The sequence below is a fragment of the Mytilus trossulus genome, chromosome 2, assembly GCF_036588685.1.
Source record: "Mytilus trossulus isolate FHL-02 chromosome 2, PNRI_Mtr1.1.1.hap1, whole genome shotgun sequence".
Taxonomy (NCBI): Eukaryota; Metazoa; Mollusca; class Bivalvia; order Mytilida; family Mytilidae; genus Mytilus; species Mytilus trossulus.
Window position 1 is genome coordinate 1384524 of NC_086374.1, and position 17166 is coordinate 1401689.

Genomic DNA, 17166 nt, shown 5'->3' on the forward strand with positions numbered 1-17166 from the left:
TAATAGCAGCTAAAGCGTAAGTATCTATGTTGCTTTCTCTGGGGCAGCTTTGTTTTATCTTGGTCCTAGTTTAGTAGGGAAAATATCAGGCCAGATGGGTCCACAACTTATAGTACCAGTACTTCTAATAGCAGCTAAAGCGTAAGTATCTATGTTGCTTTCTCTGAGGCAGCTTTGTTTTATCTTGGTCTTAGTTTAGTAGGGAAAATATCAGGCCAGATGGGTCCACAACTTATAGTACCAGTACTTCTAATAGCAGCTAAAGCGTAAGTATCTATGTTGCTTTCTCTGGGGCAGCTTTGTTTTATCTTGGTCCTAGTTTAGTAGGGAAAATATCAGGCCAGATGGGTCCACAACTTATTGTACCAGTACTTCTAATAGCAGCTAAAGCGTAAGTATCTATGTTGCTTTCTCTGGGTCAGCTTTATTTTATCTTGGTCTTAGTTTAGTAGGGAAAATATCAGGCCAGATGGGTCCACAACTTATAGTACCAGTACTTCTAATAGCAGCTAAAGCGTAAGTATCTATGTTGCTTTCTCTGGGGCAGCTTTATTTTATCTTGGTCTTAGTTTAGAAGTGAAAATATCAGGCCAGATGGGTCCACAACTTATTGTACCAGTACATCTAATAGCAGCTAAAGCGTAAGTATTTAGGATTATACATAATAAAAAAGCCTTTTATATAGGTCATGAATTAGTGATTTAGATAGTTTTGGATGAATTTAAATGGTAGTTTACTTATATGTCTTATATATTTAAAACCAATGGCTTATACCACATTTTAGCATCGTTTGCTTACCTTTCCTTGTTGTGATGATTTTCGGTTTCACCAGCATGTATTTTCCCGTAAAATGATTATATTCTTACGGCATCGTTCTATGACGTTGAAAAGCTCATTCATAAAAAAGCTTATGACGTGGGAGTACTATCGGAACAGCCGAGGAAATAAATTCATATTTAATCACAGTGTGTACTCAAAGCGTATGCAGGACGTCATGTTAGAATCCATTGTATATCACTTATTAAATTAAATGAAATCTGGACATACATATTAATTATTCACATTAAAAATATTATAGAAAATGTATGTTTAATTAATAGGTTAATCCTGCCATTAATAACATGGGAAGTTGTTGGTGCTTTAGAGAAATCCTATAGTGACAAGAACACTACAGAGTCACTGAGTATGTTTGGCTTCTTATACGGTACATTCCCAACAGCGCCATCTGTCTTCTTATACGCCAGCCACTACTCTATTGGACAAGATATTGTAAGTAGAAATTAGAAATGCATAGAGTGTGATAATTATATGATTGCCAATAAAACAACCATCCAACAGTTGTATATATGGAAAGAATGTATATACTTTGGAATGTTCTCTTTTTTTAGAAAAACAAATTTTAATATTTTTTTTTTTAATTCATTAAAATAATGGTGTTTTCCATCAAATTTGTAGAAAATAAAGATATTAGAGTTCTCTTGTTTTTTTATATATTAAATAATTTAAAACTATAAATTTCTATATCGATATCTCTCTAAAGTAAACAAATTCACACATGAGAAAGCCAAATGAGTTACAATATATATTGCAGTTAATATGGGAGTCAAAAGAATTCAAATTTGTATGATTTTAGGTGGCCACTGGAATGGTAGCTGGAACATTCTTGTCAGCGCCCATCATGTTTGTGTCAGCTAAAATGTTAACAGTTGTAGTAAATAGTGAGCTGGACTATAAAACACTGATGTTGGAGACTTCATTTGATACTAGTATCATTAGCTTAGTCTGCAGTGTAAGTACTCATAGATATGTAAAAAAGAAGATGTGGTATGATTGCCCCGAAATGAGAATGAAAAACAATTCCACCAAGAGAACTAATTGCCTTATTTATGGAAAAATGAATGAAAAACAAATATGTAACACATAATAAACAACAACCACTAAATTATAAGCTCCTGACTTGGGACAGGCACATTCATATACTTTATTTTATATTCTATACACAAGTCATAAATGAATTAAGGTTATCATAAAGGTAGTAGTTAACAAAATTATATATGGTATATATTCCTGTGTATTTTCATTTATTTGAAAATAACCAAAAAAATTATAGATGTTTTTTTTTTTAAGAACAAAAGTTATAACAAAAAATGCTCTAATTTTACTATTTGTATAATTTTTAACTGTTACCATTTCTTCATACCTTTAGCTGGTACTACTTTATCTCGTCTTCTTTGTGTCATGATTTTAGGGGCTTCTCATGCTAATGTTTATTTTGAGCATTGGGTAGTAAATTTGAAAATTTAAATGTCAATGAAGCAGTAGAATCTAGATATATATATCTGTTGGTCAAGTAGTTTCTAAATGATTTATTGTGTCAGAAAAGGCCATATATATTAATCTGTATGTTTGGCATCATTTAGTTATTATGTATACTGTTAATTTTTGTTTTATTTTCTTGATGTTTTGTAAGGTAGGTTAATTATATACTTTGTGTAAATATCAAATTTATTTATCTCCTTCCCCTGCTTTTATAAACCTTGATTTTAAAATCGTATTCTAAGCTTGAAATCTAGTATTGGAGTTAAACTTTGAAGACAATACTAATAGGCATTTTATAATCCTAGGTTTGATAGTTTTAGGATGCACATTTTCAATGGAATATTAGGACTGATAGAATATTGTTTTAATTTCTGCACAAATATACACCAAAAAATGGGTTATTTTTTTATTTCATATTTTTGAGGGCTTTCTTTGTACTTGTTTAGTTAGTACTAGTGTGAACCTTTACCAGTTTAAGGGGTATAAGACGCAATGTTATTTTTGTAATGCCACATAATCATGTCAAAACAACATTGTTAAGCTATTTTTTTCAGTTATGTTCAGTGTCATTGTTGTAAAAACAATGTCTTGTGATAAAACAGACTTTTTTAAAATATGTAAATCTGTGTTGAGATGAAAAGATTATCAAAAGCAAATTCAAGAGAATGCAACAGTTAAGATAATATAGTTAAGGAGTGGTGAAGATTTGTTTTTCTTAATTATACATTCTTATTATAAGTACCTTTATAATTTTGACAGATATGGGTTGTAGTTTTAATGTTCCTGAGTGGCAGATATAAGAAGATGCCACATCAGTTTCTTCTTTGTTTCTGTGTGGCTCATGTAAGTACTTATAACAACGTTTTATGATAGAAAACACTACACTTATTAAGGATGTACTTAGGTGAGGTTAGGTAAAAATTAATTAATTGTAAAAGAAGTTAAAATTGATACTATAAGCTGGTAGAGCATCAATTATTAAGGATAAAAAATAAGCTAAAAATATTGATAGGTCATGGACCTCCTTTTCGAGATATTTGAGATTTGAAATATGGCAGGAAAAGGCTGACTCAGACTTTTACCTTATATTTGCATTGGTATTATTAGGTCTCAAAACAAAAGAAAGAAAATTAAGAATCTTCTAAAATTTTGGCAAACGACCTTTCATGAGCTATTAAGTCGTACATGAAAAAATAAATGGGTGTTATTGGGCAAAATATTTTACAATTGTACTTTATGGAAAAACACCAAGGAGTCCGAACATTTGACACAAATTCCAAAACCTCACCCAAGTACATCCTTAATTGGATTTTGGTTATAATGCAGAAAAGTTTCTACCAATTGACATTTCAAAGACCAAACTGTTACCTCAGAAAAAAACAGGTGTTTGTAAATGTTCAGTGAATTCATAAGTAACTCCCCCCCCCCCCCCCCCCTATTTGCACTAAAGAGACCAATGAATAAACCAATCTATCAAGAGTTTACTGATGAGTTAATTGAACCAAGAATTACAATGGTACACATATTTACACATATAGGGACACAAACTGTCAAAGTTTTAAACTTTTGTTACTGAGACATTTGTAATTTACATTATTTTACTTTATAGGTGTTAAGCTGTTGAGAATTGATTACGTATGAAGGTATCCACACTCAACACGTCATAATTAGGTTATTATTTGTTTAGCTGTTGAGAATTGATTACGTATGAAGGTACCCACTCCAACACATCATAATTATGTAATACGTTATTTTACTTTACAGGTGTTTAGCTGTTTAGGATTGATTACATATGAAGGTACCCACACCCAACCAATCACATGGGTACATTTGGTTCAGTTCACCTTAATTCTAGTTGGAGTTCTGTCAACAAGATGTTGGACTGCAGTTATCTCCCTGTGTTTGTACTTCCTCCATTGTAAAAGTTTATGTTTTGTACTCAGAATAAGATGGTGGCTGATACTTGCTGGTTTTGGGTTGGTATTCCTTTAATATATATTTGATACATGTAGTAGAACACTCCAATAACATTTGAATTATATAGATAGATATAGGAAGATGTGCCAATGAGACAACTCTCCATCCAAGTCACAATTTATAAAAGCAAACCATTATAGGTCAAGGTACAGCCAAACAGCAAGCTATAAAGGGCACCCAAAAAATTACTTGTGTAAAACCACACAAACAGGAAAACCAACGGTCTAATCTTTATATAAAAAAAAGATTCTTATACTTTATTATATCTTTTACCGAAATCATTATTTTGACAGCAAATTTTATTGTCAACACCTTAAAATCAGGAGAAATCACCCTTGTACTGTTTATAAGGGGTTTGCCTTGGATCCAGTGTGAGCCTTACTTCCATTCATGTCTCACTTTTTGGTAGATAAATATTGAACTGAAAGTTCCTCCCTGTCAAAAACATTATAAAAGTTATAAGCAATGAAATGTTTTCAGCATTATAAGTGATGAATTAATCATACATTCTACACCTTTGTTATGTTAGATATATATGTTCTGTACAGCATTTTAAGTCTTAGTGATCAATTAATGATGATTTGTTCACCTTTGTAGGATTCCAATGTTCTGTACAGCATTTTAAGTCTTAGTGATCAATTAATGATGATTTGTTCACCTTTGTAGGATTCCAATGTTCTGTACAGCATTTTAAGTCTTAGTGATCAATTAATGATGATTTGTTCACCTTTGTAGGATTCCAATGTTTTGTACAGGTTTATTAATTATGATGGCGGGACATCACATGCATGCTGAAATAGACCCTTCTTTCCATTATGGGGCTGATCAGGTAGGAATACAGATAACAACCATTTATTTTATATTCAATGTTTGCAACAATAACAAAACTTCTAGGTTTATTTTGTTGTTTCTTTAAGTTATAACGTATATCTAAACTAAGTTAGCACAACATAATTATGCTTCATTAACTTCAAACTGAAATGTGACTGATTATTTGTCAAGGCACTTAGTCAATATTATTGAAATACAAACAACAATAATAAACCAGTTTTCTTAAAAGTTTTTTCCCTTCTTTATGTAAAACTTTATAAGATAGAAATGCACTGTACAAAAAAGAAACATCTAGTATCTCTTTGTTTTCTTGTAAAATATTAACATACTGACAGCTTCTGACTTCAGTGAAACGTAACACAGATTGTTTATATTATGTGAAACAGCTGAGACATGTGTTATAATAACTACATGTGTTATAATAACTACATGTGTCTCACCTGTATCATATTTTATTATTGGGGAAACAAGAATCAAAGATAAATTAAAATAGATACATATAGTTTTGAGAAATAATATGCATTTTATAATGTGTAGTGATACCAACACTAACAGCAGAGACAATAGTAAAACATATATGACAACAAGTCTAACTGTCCAATAATATTTCTTTTCATAAGTCGTCCTGCCACTAGAATTCTTAATTCTATGTAGTACTGTTTACTTTATGCATACATATACTTCTATTTATTAGCTGATTTATAATGTCTATAGTGAGAGATATTTAATCACACCTGATGTAGTGGTAGAATATATTATATATATATATATATTATTGTACCTATTTTTTATTCTTTTACAGACCATCTTATCCCTTATAATCTTGACCTTGTGTAGTGCAATAAACATTGTCTGTCTAATACTGAAACAAAGGAATTCATCAGCGTATTCTAAATTACGAGAACAAAAGAATGGCGACATATTAAACAGTAAGAGAAAGAAGAATGATGGAATGAAGGATGACAGTCGCTGTAGGTTGTTAGGAAGGAGAGACAGTAATGAGGAGGATTATAGATCTATAAGTAACTGTAACAACTGTGATAACTCATGTGAAGGTAAATATTGTTACAAAGGGGTTTTAAATTATACTAAAAAGCAAAAAAATAATTTATAACACTTTTTGTGAACATACAAATGTAAAAATATGAAGTACAGGAACAATAATGAAACCTGTTTAAGTATATATTGTATTTTCATTTCCCTACCATGTCACTGTTGATTTCTTTATTCAGTTAAATTAAATAAAATACATTGCTTAATTATAAATGAAGGGATATTTGTTTTCTGTTTTAGTTAAGGTTGAAAAGGTTTCTGTAAACTGTATAATTTTACACAAAGATATAATTTTGAAAATTTAATGTGCTTCCTTGTATTATCTACTCCCTTTATTTATATTTTGTAACACTTTATAGGAGTAGGAAGAACCAGTATAGAAGATATAGTGCCTTTCCCTAAAGAGACAGAAAGTCTGATCTCTGACACGTCCAGTACCAGTAGTGACAGCCTTACAGAGACCTATGAGGTAGAACAGTGTGTGTATGGCACGTGTGGTATTGAACAGAGACGTAGGTGTGCAGGTCTACTCAGGAAGTATAATACATCTGTCGTAGCTATACCAGATGAAGATTCTGTAGGCAGCAATCGATCAAGGAAAGTTAAAGATGATTTCCAAAGTAACAGATTTATGTTGATGTTAGTTCTGTGTCAAGTTTCTATGTTTATGGTAAGAATGAACTTTGGTATTTGTAGTTACTTTGAGATGTTCCAGATAGACCTGTTCTGTTTTAGGGGGTTTTGGCATAAAAGGCAAATTACTGGATTGACAATGACAAGATGGAAAATATGTTTTTTTATACCATTTCAGTATATATCAGCTTCTTTTACTATATCTCAATTAGCATCAATTGCAACTTTTCACGAAATCTAGTTTAAAAACAGAATGCATGCTAGGACAAAAAATGTTGTCACGTTTGTTATAACAAATAACTCAAAAAATTGAACTAACTCCATTAAGTAATTTGTTTCTAGTGTTTCATAGAAACTTTGTATTAAAAATTTAACATAATTGTTTCCAGGGACTATTTTTGTGTACATGGAGACTTTTTAATAAAGTTACAACTGGAACATATGTAGAAGTAGAATTCCTTGACGGTGTGATGAACTATGGACAGGTAAGTCTGTTTGATGGTTTGCTGTCTCTTTGTACTTTGAAAGATCCTGTCAGTATGATATTTGTCTATAATATGTCATTATGATATATTTCTATTATGAATTACTATATACGTTGAACCACAAACGTCAAAATCAATCAATGGCGTAGTGGAATTAACAATTTTTGGATTCTCATAAATTCTATGTATAACTTTTGGACTAGTTTTTGAATTTCGGTCTATTTCTGTAATTTATTCTTACATACTTTTGATTTTTTAACCCTGTATGCGTACATTGCCTATGTAAATTTTAAAATTGTTTGTATGCACATTGAACGACAAATTTATGTGACGTATATAATTTTTCTGACGACAGACACTCAAATCAATCCATGTGTTCGTAGATAGTAGATGTTTTTGTGTCCTGTTAAATTGTTCCTTTTAAAAGTTTTGGATTCTCATAAATTCTATGTATAACTTTTGGACTAGTTTTTGAATTTCCGTCTATTTCTGTAATTTATTCTTACATACTTTTGATTTTTTAACCCTGTATGCGTACATTGCCTATGTAAATTTTAAAATTGTTTGTATGCACATTGAACGACAAATTTATGTGACGTATATAATTTTTCTGACGACAGACACTCAAATCAATCCATGTGTTCGTAGATAGTAGATGTTTTTGTGTCCTGTTAAATTGTTCCTTTTAAAAGTTTTGGATTCTCATAAATTCTATGTTTAACTTTTGGACTAGTTTGAATCTCGGTCTATTTCTGTAATTTATTCTTACATACTTTTGATTTTTTAACCCTGTATGCGTACATTGCCTATGTAAATTTTAAAATTGTTTGTATGCACATTGAACGACAAATTTATGTGACGTATATAATTTTTCTGACGTCAGACACTCAAATCAATCCATGTGTTCGTAGATAGTAGATGTTTTTGTGTCCTGTTAAATTGTTCCTTTTAAAAGTTTTGGATTCTCATAAATTCTATGTATAACTTTTGGACTAGTTTGAATCTCGGTCTATTTCTGTAATTTATTCTTATATACTTTTGATTTTTTAACCCTGTATGCGTACATTGCCTATGTAAATTTTAAAATTGTTTGTATGCACATTGAACGACAAATTTATGTGACGTATATAATTTTTCTGACGTCTGACACGCAAATCAATCCATGTGTTCGTAGATAGTAGATGTGTTTGTGTCCTGTTAAATTGTTCCTTTTAAAATTGTTATACAATGATGACTGATGTACCCATATTTTGACTATATTATTAATTGTGACTGTTTATGTAACCCATCATGTAAATGTAGCGGAATTTGATGAGACTGTTATTAAAGTGAGAGGGTTAGCGCTATAGAACCAGGTTTAATCCACCATTTTCTACATTTGAAAATGCCTGTACCAAGTCAGGAATATGACAGTTCTTGTCCATTCGTTTTTGATGCGTTTTGATTTTGCCATGGGATTATGGACTTTCCAAATTGAAATTCCTCTGAGTTCAGTATTTTTGTGATTTTACTTTTTGTCATGTAGCCTCTCTTTAAATTCATATAAAATTCATGTTTCATTCATTGATTAACTGTTGATTCTACAGCTGCACTGAGTGTTATACAATAATTCTTTATCTTCCTTTTTCAATGATTGCAAAAAAATGTGTTCTTTTAATGTGATTTCATCTGAAATGGGTGCCCTTTTCAAGATGTCATGCTAGCATATTAAGAGGAAAAGCAAAAAAAAATGAAATCAAACAAACCACATATTGATTATTAAAAAGATAATCTATTATTTTGAAAATGTATAAATAGTCTTGAAATTAGAGAAGTTTGCTTATGTTGTAAATTGAGAAACAGAGGCTGATTTTAAGGGGGAAGGGAAATTTTCATAAGTGTGGGCTTACTGACTGCCTAAGAGGGTCCCTCTTTTTTTTGTTTTGGAAAAATTGGTTTGCTTATATAGGGACTCTTTGAAAAATTACCAGAGTGGGCCCCCACTTATGAAAATTTCTGGATCTGCCACTAAGTAATGTTGTTGTATTGACATAAAAGGAAATTGAGACAGGATTATTATCACATTCATTAGAAGTTTTGTTTCTGATGGCAGTGTTGATCAGTATTTGTATGCAGCCTTTCCTAAAAATAAATTAGAAAAATCTTGCAAATATGTTATAAATTTTGTGTTCAGTTGGGATAATATATACATGCAAATATTTCTGAATTTACAACAGATTTTGGTGAATTATTTATAAGGCTATTGAACAATTATAAAAAGTTAAATTTACAAAACTACTTTATTTTTCAGGGATTTATTATATTTGCCATATTTGGGTTTGATACTAGATTAATATTCTTGCCATGTATAAAAAGGTATGTACGATGTAATTCTCTAATAGATAGAATAGTATTTCTAATATGAAGTTCTTCCTTGCTTTTTAAACAAACCCATGCTTGAAATCCAATAAATTTTGTTTGCACATGAGTATATTGACTACTTCAGAAAAATAAATTTAATCAAATTGGCATACATTTAATACATTTCATTAACTTTAACACACTTTCAAACTCATGAATTCAAGGGGCACTAGCTTTCAAATTCATTTTCACCTATTTGACTCAAATTCTCATATTTCATTTTACTCAAATTCTCATATTTGATTTGACTCAAATTCTCATATTTGATTTATATCAATGTAAAAAAGAGGGGTCCATGAACTTGTTTTCAAGTTAAATAAGTTTGAATGATAAAAATCAGTCGAACACTGAATCTTTTTCCAATAAAACACAGTTTGACGTCGCTAAAATAACAATTTATGTTAGCAACGTCATTACTTTCCCTGTAACTGTATTGTATGCCATTAATACAGGTTTGATTGTACACAAATTTTGACATAAGATTAAACTATTTAAACAAGTGCATTTCCATGAAAAAGATAAATGAACAGATAATTTCTTTAACATTTGGTTAAATGTGTTGATGATTATGTCTCCATTTCCTGTATACCTGAAATATATAGATATTCTATTGTGTAATCCATCCCATTCCTGTTAAATGGTTAATTTCCTTTTAAAATATATTAAAGATGTGAAACTTATGAATGATTTAAAAATTATACCACTTTAGTCAATATGTATATAGATGTAATGGTTATATTGTAGCTTGGTCAACTTAAAACGTAAATTGTTAAAAAGGTAACCGTCTTTATATTTGTTGTAATGCATGGCATGTTGTAACAATGATATGGCAGTAAGTGTTGTCTTGGATTCAAATGTGCTTTATATTGCATGTTAATTTGTTCAGTGCTCCAATTTTGGAATTTATTTGTATTTAATGCAGCTAGAATTATCAGAGGGACAAAAACTTTTTCTTTCATCTATCAATATATATGTGTACCTAAATAGATTTATGTTTTAAAACTAAAGATTGGAGATGTTCAATTTTATATATTTTTAGCTCACCTGGCCAAAAGGCCAAGTGAGCTTTTCTCATCACTTGGCGTCCGGCGTTCGTCGTCTGTCGTCGTCCGTCGTCTGTCGTCGTCCGTCGTCGTTGACTTTTACAAAAATCTTCTCCTCTGAAACTACTGGGCCAAATTAAATCAAACTTGGCCACAATCATCATTGATGTATCTAGTTTAAAATTTGTGTTTTGTTACCCGGCCAACCAACCAAGATGGCCGCCATGGCTTAAAATAGAACATAGGGGTAAAATGCAGTTTTTGGCTTATAACTCAAAAACCAAAGCATTTAGAGCAAATCTGACATGGGATAAAATTGTTTGTCTGGTCAAGATCTATCTGCCCTGAAATTTTTAGATGAATCCGACAACCCATTGTTGGGTTGCTGCCCCTAAATTGGTAATTTTAAGGAAATTTTACTGTTTTTGGTTATTATCTTGAATATTATTATAGATGGAGATAAACTGTAAACAGCAATAATGTTCAGCAAAGTAAGATTTACAAATAAGTCAAAATGGCCAAAATGGTCAGTTGACCCCTTTAGGAGTTGTTGCCCTTTATAGTCAATTTTTAACCTTTTTTCGTAAATCTCCATCATCTTTTACAAAAATCTTCTCCTCTGAAACTACCTGGCCAAATTAATCCAAACTTGGCCACAATCATCATTGATGTATCTAGTTTAAAATTTGTGTTTTGTTACCTGGCCAACTAACCAAGATGGCCCCCATGGCTAAAAATAGAACAGAGGGGTAAAATGCAGTTTTTGGCTTATAAATCAAAAACCAAAGTGTTTAGAGCAAATCTGACATGGGGTAAAATTGTTTATCTGGTCAAGATCTATCTGCCCTGTAATCTTTAGATGAATCAGACAACCCATTGTTGGGTTGCTGCCCCTAAATTGGTAATATTAAGGAAATTGTACTGTTTTTGGTTATTATCTTGAATATTTTTATAGATGGAGAGAAACTGTAAACAGCAATAATGTTCAGCAAAGTAAGATTTACAAATAGGTCAACATGACCAAAATTAGGAGTTATTGCCATTTATAGTCAATTTTTAACCTTTATTCGTAAATCTCCATCATCTTTTACAAAAATCTTCTCCTCTAAAACTACCGGGCCAAATTAATCCAAACTTGGCCACAATCATCATTGATGTATCTAGTTTAAAATTTGTGTTTTGATACCCGGCCAACCAACCAAGATGGCCGCCATGGCTAAAAATAGAACATGGAGGTTAAATGCAGTTGTTGGTTATTACTCAAAAACCAAAGCATTTAGAGCAAATCTGACATGGGGAAAAATTGTTTATCTGGTCAAGATCTATCTGCCCTGAAATCTTTAGAGTATCAGACAACCCATTGTTGGGTTGCTGCCCCTAAATTGGTAATTTTAAGGAATTTTGCTGTTTTGGGTCATTATCTTGAATATTATTATAATGTTATAGATAGAGATAAACTGTAAACAGCAATAATGTACAGCAATTTAAGACTCAAAAATAAGTCAAAATGACCAAAATGGTCAATTGACCCCCTAAGAAGTTATTGTCCGTTATAATCAATTTTTAACAATTTTCATAAAATTTGTAATTTTTTACTAACATTTTCCACTGAAACTACACGGACAAGTTCATTATAGATAGAGATAATTGTAAGCAGCAAGAATGTTCCGTAAAGTAAGATGTACAAACACATCACAATCACCTAAACACAATTTTGTCATGAACTGTCTGCTTCCTTTGTTTAATTCACATATACCAAGGTGAGAGACACAGGCTCTTTAGAGCCTCTAGTTTTTAATTGTTTTTGTTTGAATGAAATGTTAGTCATCCTATATAGTATAGCACCTTCATAGAATCATAGAACGTGACATTTCTAATAGATGTTATTACATGACATTCCTACAACATGTTATCACAAGACATTTCTTCAAAATCTTATCACATGACATTCCTACAACATGTTATCACATGACATTCCTACAACATGTTATCACATGACATTCCTACAACATGTTATCACAAGACATTTCTTCAAGATCTTATCATATGACATTCCTACAACATGTTATCACATGACATTCCTTCAACATGTTATCACATGACATTCCTACAACATGTTATCACATGACATTCCTACAACATGTTATCACGACATTCCTACAACATGTTATCACATGACATTCCTACAACATGTTATCACATGACATTCCTACAACATGTTATCACATGACATTCCTACAACATGTTATCACATGACATTCCTACAACATGTTATCACGACATTCCTACAAATTTTTTATTTACATCACATAATGCTCCTGGGGGCCTTGGTAATCAAGTAGTCTAAGTTATACTACTACTGTATCACTAGCCAGTCAACACCAAGGTTGTGAGTTTGAATCCGGCACATGGTAGGTGTAATTGACTACAATCTTTATTCACCAGAATTGTCAGTTTTGCAAAGGTAAGTTCTATCCAGTCACTGGGATTCTTCCACCAATAAAACCTGACCACCATGAAGTAGCACAAGAGTGTTTAAAGTGGTGTTAAACACCAATCAATCAATTCTACAACAAATTATCACATGACATCCTACAACAAATTATCACATGACATCCTACAACAAATTATCACATGACATCCTACAACAAATTATCACATGACATCCTACAACATTTTTAAAGAATTCTTTCTATGAGTCATTTATATCAGTGGTTAGTTATGCAGGTAAATTGAACCAAAATGTTATGGTTTGTCTATAATTACATTGATACTAAATTAAGTTAGATATTTAATTATATATGTATTTTCTATGGATAGAAACTCATTTTCATTTCATTATATGAATATCTGAATTTATGGAATAACTGATATTTTGAATGTGTGTATATTGCAGATGGCGTAAACTTGTTTATGGAGTAGAAATTGTGACACTTCCAGATTCCTCAGAACTAGATGAAGAAACAATGCATTTATGTGAACAGTTTAAAAAATACCACAAAAATAATTGTTCTAAAGCTATTGTTAAAGATTTAAAGTAAGTACTGTTAGCTATTAATTAGGACATTCAAAAGCAAAACACGTTGTTGCTTAGGGAATTCTACCTATTTTACACAGAAATTTACACTGTAGTTATGCCTTGTAATTTTAATCTCCATGTAAAATTAATGTTACAAATAATAACTTTTAGAAAATAAAGTAATTGGATTCAAACAAATTGTGTTTAATGCATTTTAAACATTAATATATGAATAAGAGATTTAGGGTATACATCAATCTGACAGCAAACCATTACATAACAATCCAACAGACATCTAGTACTGTAAATTCAGAACTTATTGCGTGCATTTATTATTGCGATTTTGTATTTTAGACAAATACGATTTTAATTTTTACTAATTGAGAAAAATTCTGTTTAATTCATGTAAAATATTTGAAAATGCGAGTTTAAATTATTGCATTTACAACTCTTGACGCATTCTTCGCAATAATAAAAACCTCGCAATAATTTCTGACTTTACAATATTGTAAAGTAGTATTTCATTTGTTATAAATGGCATATATTTTGTTCACAGAAATATAACAAAGATATAATATTATTTCAGGTATAGATTAAAAGAATACAAGCAAGTATTTACAGGAACAGACATGTGTGACTGGTTACTAGAGGTTGGTTTAGCACATGATAGGGGAGAGGCTATAGAATATGGACGTACTCTTGTTACAGGACACATTGTTAGTCATGTGACCAAGGAACATCATTTTCATGACCTGCCATATTTTTACAAATTTATTGAAGAAGAAGAATATGATTAAAATTCAGAGTATATGATCGTATATTGTGATATGATTGAAACATAGTGCTGACTTTTATCCAATCTGTTTATAAATGTTTTCTTCAAATATGAATTGTCTCCCATTGTTTAAGAGTTATCATTTCTGGTATTTCACATTGTTGAGTTCATTGAAATCATTCAGTTTCCCTGTTATTGATACATTTTAAGAAAAAGAAATTGTTCAGAAAAGTGGCTAAAAGAAACCAACAAATTATAAATACTAGTAGATAACACAAATTTTATCTTGAATCATTAATCATGAAACATAAATTTAACATACGTACATCAAATGGGAGATAACTCTATACTTATTTGATTAAAAGAAGGAAACCAAGTATAAAGTAACAGCTCCAAAGTTATATTATATGTCAATTAAATCCAGTAATTAATATCAAACAAATTTCATGATACTGAAAGGCCCTATTTAGAATATTGTGATACTCAAACTATGTTAATTGATATATTAGGGCTAATATTGACCCTATAAACACCTACTCATTTCATAATGTCGAAAGGGATCATTCATTAAAATCATTTTGTAAGAAGGATTGCATTTTGATTCAGCATTTTACTGATAAGAGAACCTGTTAATACGTAACACATTTTCATATTGAGAGCATCAGTTGCAGGTGAGACACTTTATGAATTATTTTGTTGAAAATGTTACTGATGTTATTATCAGACTTATAGATAGATAGAACATGTATTAGTCCCAGGATAACATAAAGCTTACAAAGTTATTTTTGTTACAATGACATATTTTATATTCTTATTCATGCTTTGGATATTTATGGTGGTCCTAAAACACGGGTGTAAAGGAAATCTCGCATATTTTCTAAATCTTCTGTATGGAATAATCTAAATCTCTGTTAAAGTTTTTTTTTACAAAAAATAGTTATTGATATTATATTCCTATTTGCCATTCTTGCTATAGACTTTACTGTATGTTGTATGTCAATACTGTGTTTATTAATCATTTTAAACTTTATAAACTGAACGTTTTTACAATTTCTCATCAGATTTTTCAAACATTTATAATTTGCTTGATACATATATGTATTTCTTTGCCTGTTATAATTTATATTAATTGCATTTCATCACAGTCTCAGTAAAGTGCTTCATTTCTGTTGAGTTTGAATTTTACCAATTTTATGTTCAAACCTTCTATAAGGTTTTTATTTGTTTTCTTCTAAGACATAAGTTTGATTGTCTTTAATAGATCATATTAAGTGATTGTATATCTTGGTAAATTTACCCCTATCACAAAATCATTCTTTACACAATAAATTGTACCATTTACTTTGTTTTTATTCTTTGAAGAGTTGCTGTCATAAATTGTTAGCAAACATGTAATGTATAAACTATTTCAACATTGTATTCATTTATTTTGCTTTATGTAAATTTTGCAACTTTAAACTTTTTTGGTGATTTTTATGGGATATGGTTCATTTTCTTTATAACATTGAAAGCTTGAAATGTTTTGAAAACAGGGGACACTAGATATTTTCCATACCAAAACTGTAAATACTGGATATTTTTATGACCAAACAAAGCTAATACTAGATTTTAGTTTCTAAAATATTTCTAAATTACTTTTTACATTAATGGTTTGGAGTCATTCTTAGTTAAACATTAAATACTTCCTTTTGTAGTTTTAATTGATTTTCTAATGATTCAAAGAAAAAGTATAAATGTTTATAACAGTGAATTACAAATAAAGTTAAGCTTTTTGTTTTGGTACTAGTTTGTGTAACCTTGATATGGAGAAAAAAAAATGAAAATAAGACTTAATATGAATTTGGTGCTCCTGAAGCGTTTATTGGAATGTGCTTCCTACTAGGGAACGATTCAATCTGAACATTTGAAAACCAGAGATGTTTATTTAAAAGAACAGTTGAATTTATCCAAAGTCAACTTGGCCTGAGTGAGTTGGAACCTTAGTTAATTCATAGATTCTTAATTTATGATGGAGAATTTTAGATAAGAATGTTGTGAATCATGCCATTTGAAGTTTTTTTTTTTTTTAAACACCATTAAATTTATATATATATTTATGGAATGGAATCCTAATGAAGCACGTCTGTAATGGAATTATTTTGTTTTAAAAGTAATTAATTTTACATTTGATTTATTATAAAAACAATAAACACTGTAACTGAATCAATTCATTACTTTTACATTTAATAATATACATTTATTTTGTGCTATTTGTTTAGCATTCAAATTCAGTATATATTTATTTTGTGCTATTTGTTTTGCATTCAAATATATACATTAAATTTGTGCTTTTTGTTTTGCATTTAATAATTTACATTTTTAGCTCACCTGGCCCGAAGGGCCAAGTGAGCTTTTCCCATCACTTTGCGTCCGGCGTCCGTCGTCGTCCGGCGTCCGTCGTCGTTGTTAACTTTTACAAAAATCTTCTCCTCTGAAACTACTGGGCCAAATTGAACCAAACTTGGCCACAATCATCATTGGGGTATCTAGTTTTAAAAATGTGTGGCGTGACCCGGTCAACCAACCAAGATGGCCGCCACGGCTAAAAATAGAACATAGGGGTAAAATGCTGTTTTTGGCTTATAACTCAAA

General features: G+C 30.5%; 1 protein-coding gene across 1 annotated transcript; it reads left to right on the forward strand.

Annotated features, from left to right (window-relative positions):
• Nucleotides 1-283: 283 nt before the first annotated feature.
• On the forward strand, nucleotides 284-16171 carry LOC134708648 (lysosomal cholesterol signaling protein-like). The gene is made up of 13 exons (XM_063569295.1): nucleotides 284-391; nucleotides 1101-1269; nucleotides 1634-1789; nucleotides 3079-3162; nucleotides 4084-4295; nucleotides 5032-5125; nucleotides 5930-6182; nucleotides 6540-6850; nucleotides 7203-7298; nucleotides 9589-9653; nucleotides 10443-10475; nucleotides 13638-13778; nucleotides 14347-16171. The coding sequence occupies exons 1-13, from the start codon at nucleotides 345-347 to the stop codon at nucleotides 14555-14557; spliced, it is 1872 nt and encodes a 623-aa protein (XP_063425365.1). The 5' UTR covers nucleotides 284-344; the 3' UTR covers nucleotides 14558-16171.
• The last annotated feature ends 995 nt before the right edge of the window (nucleotides 16172-17166 follow it).

What these genes read in the sequence shown, in the direction of transcription:
- LOC134708648 (XM_063569295.1), top strand. Translation starts at nt 345, where the DNA reads ATGGGTCCACAACTTATTGTACCAGTACTTCTAATAGCAGCTAAAGC. An exon ending in TCATTAGCTTAGTCTGCAGT is followed by an intron (nt 1,790 to 3,078) that starts GTAAGTACTCAT and finishes TAATTTTGACAG; the next exon opens with ATATGGGTTGTAGTTTTAAT. An exon ending in GCTATTGTTAAAGATTTAAA is followed by an intron (nt 13,779 to 14,346) that starts GTAAGTACTGTT and finishes ATATTATTTCAG; the next exon opens with GTATAGATTAAAAGAATACA.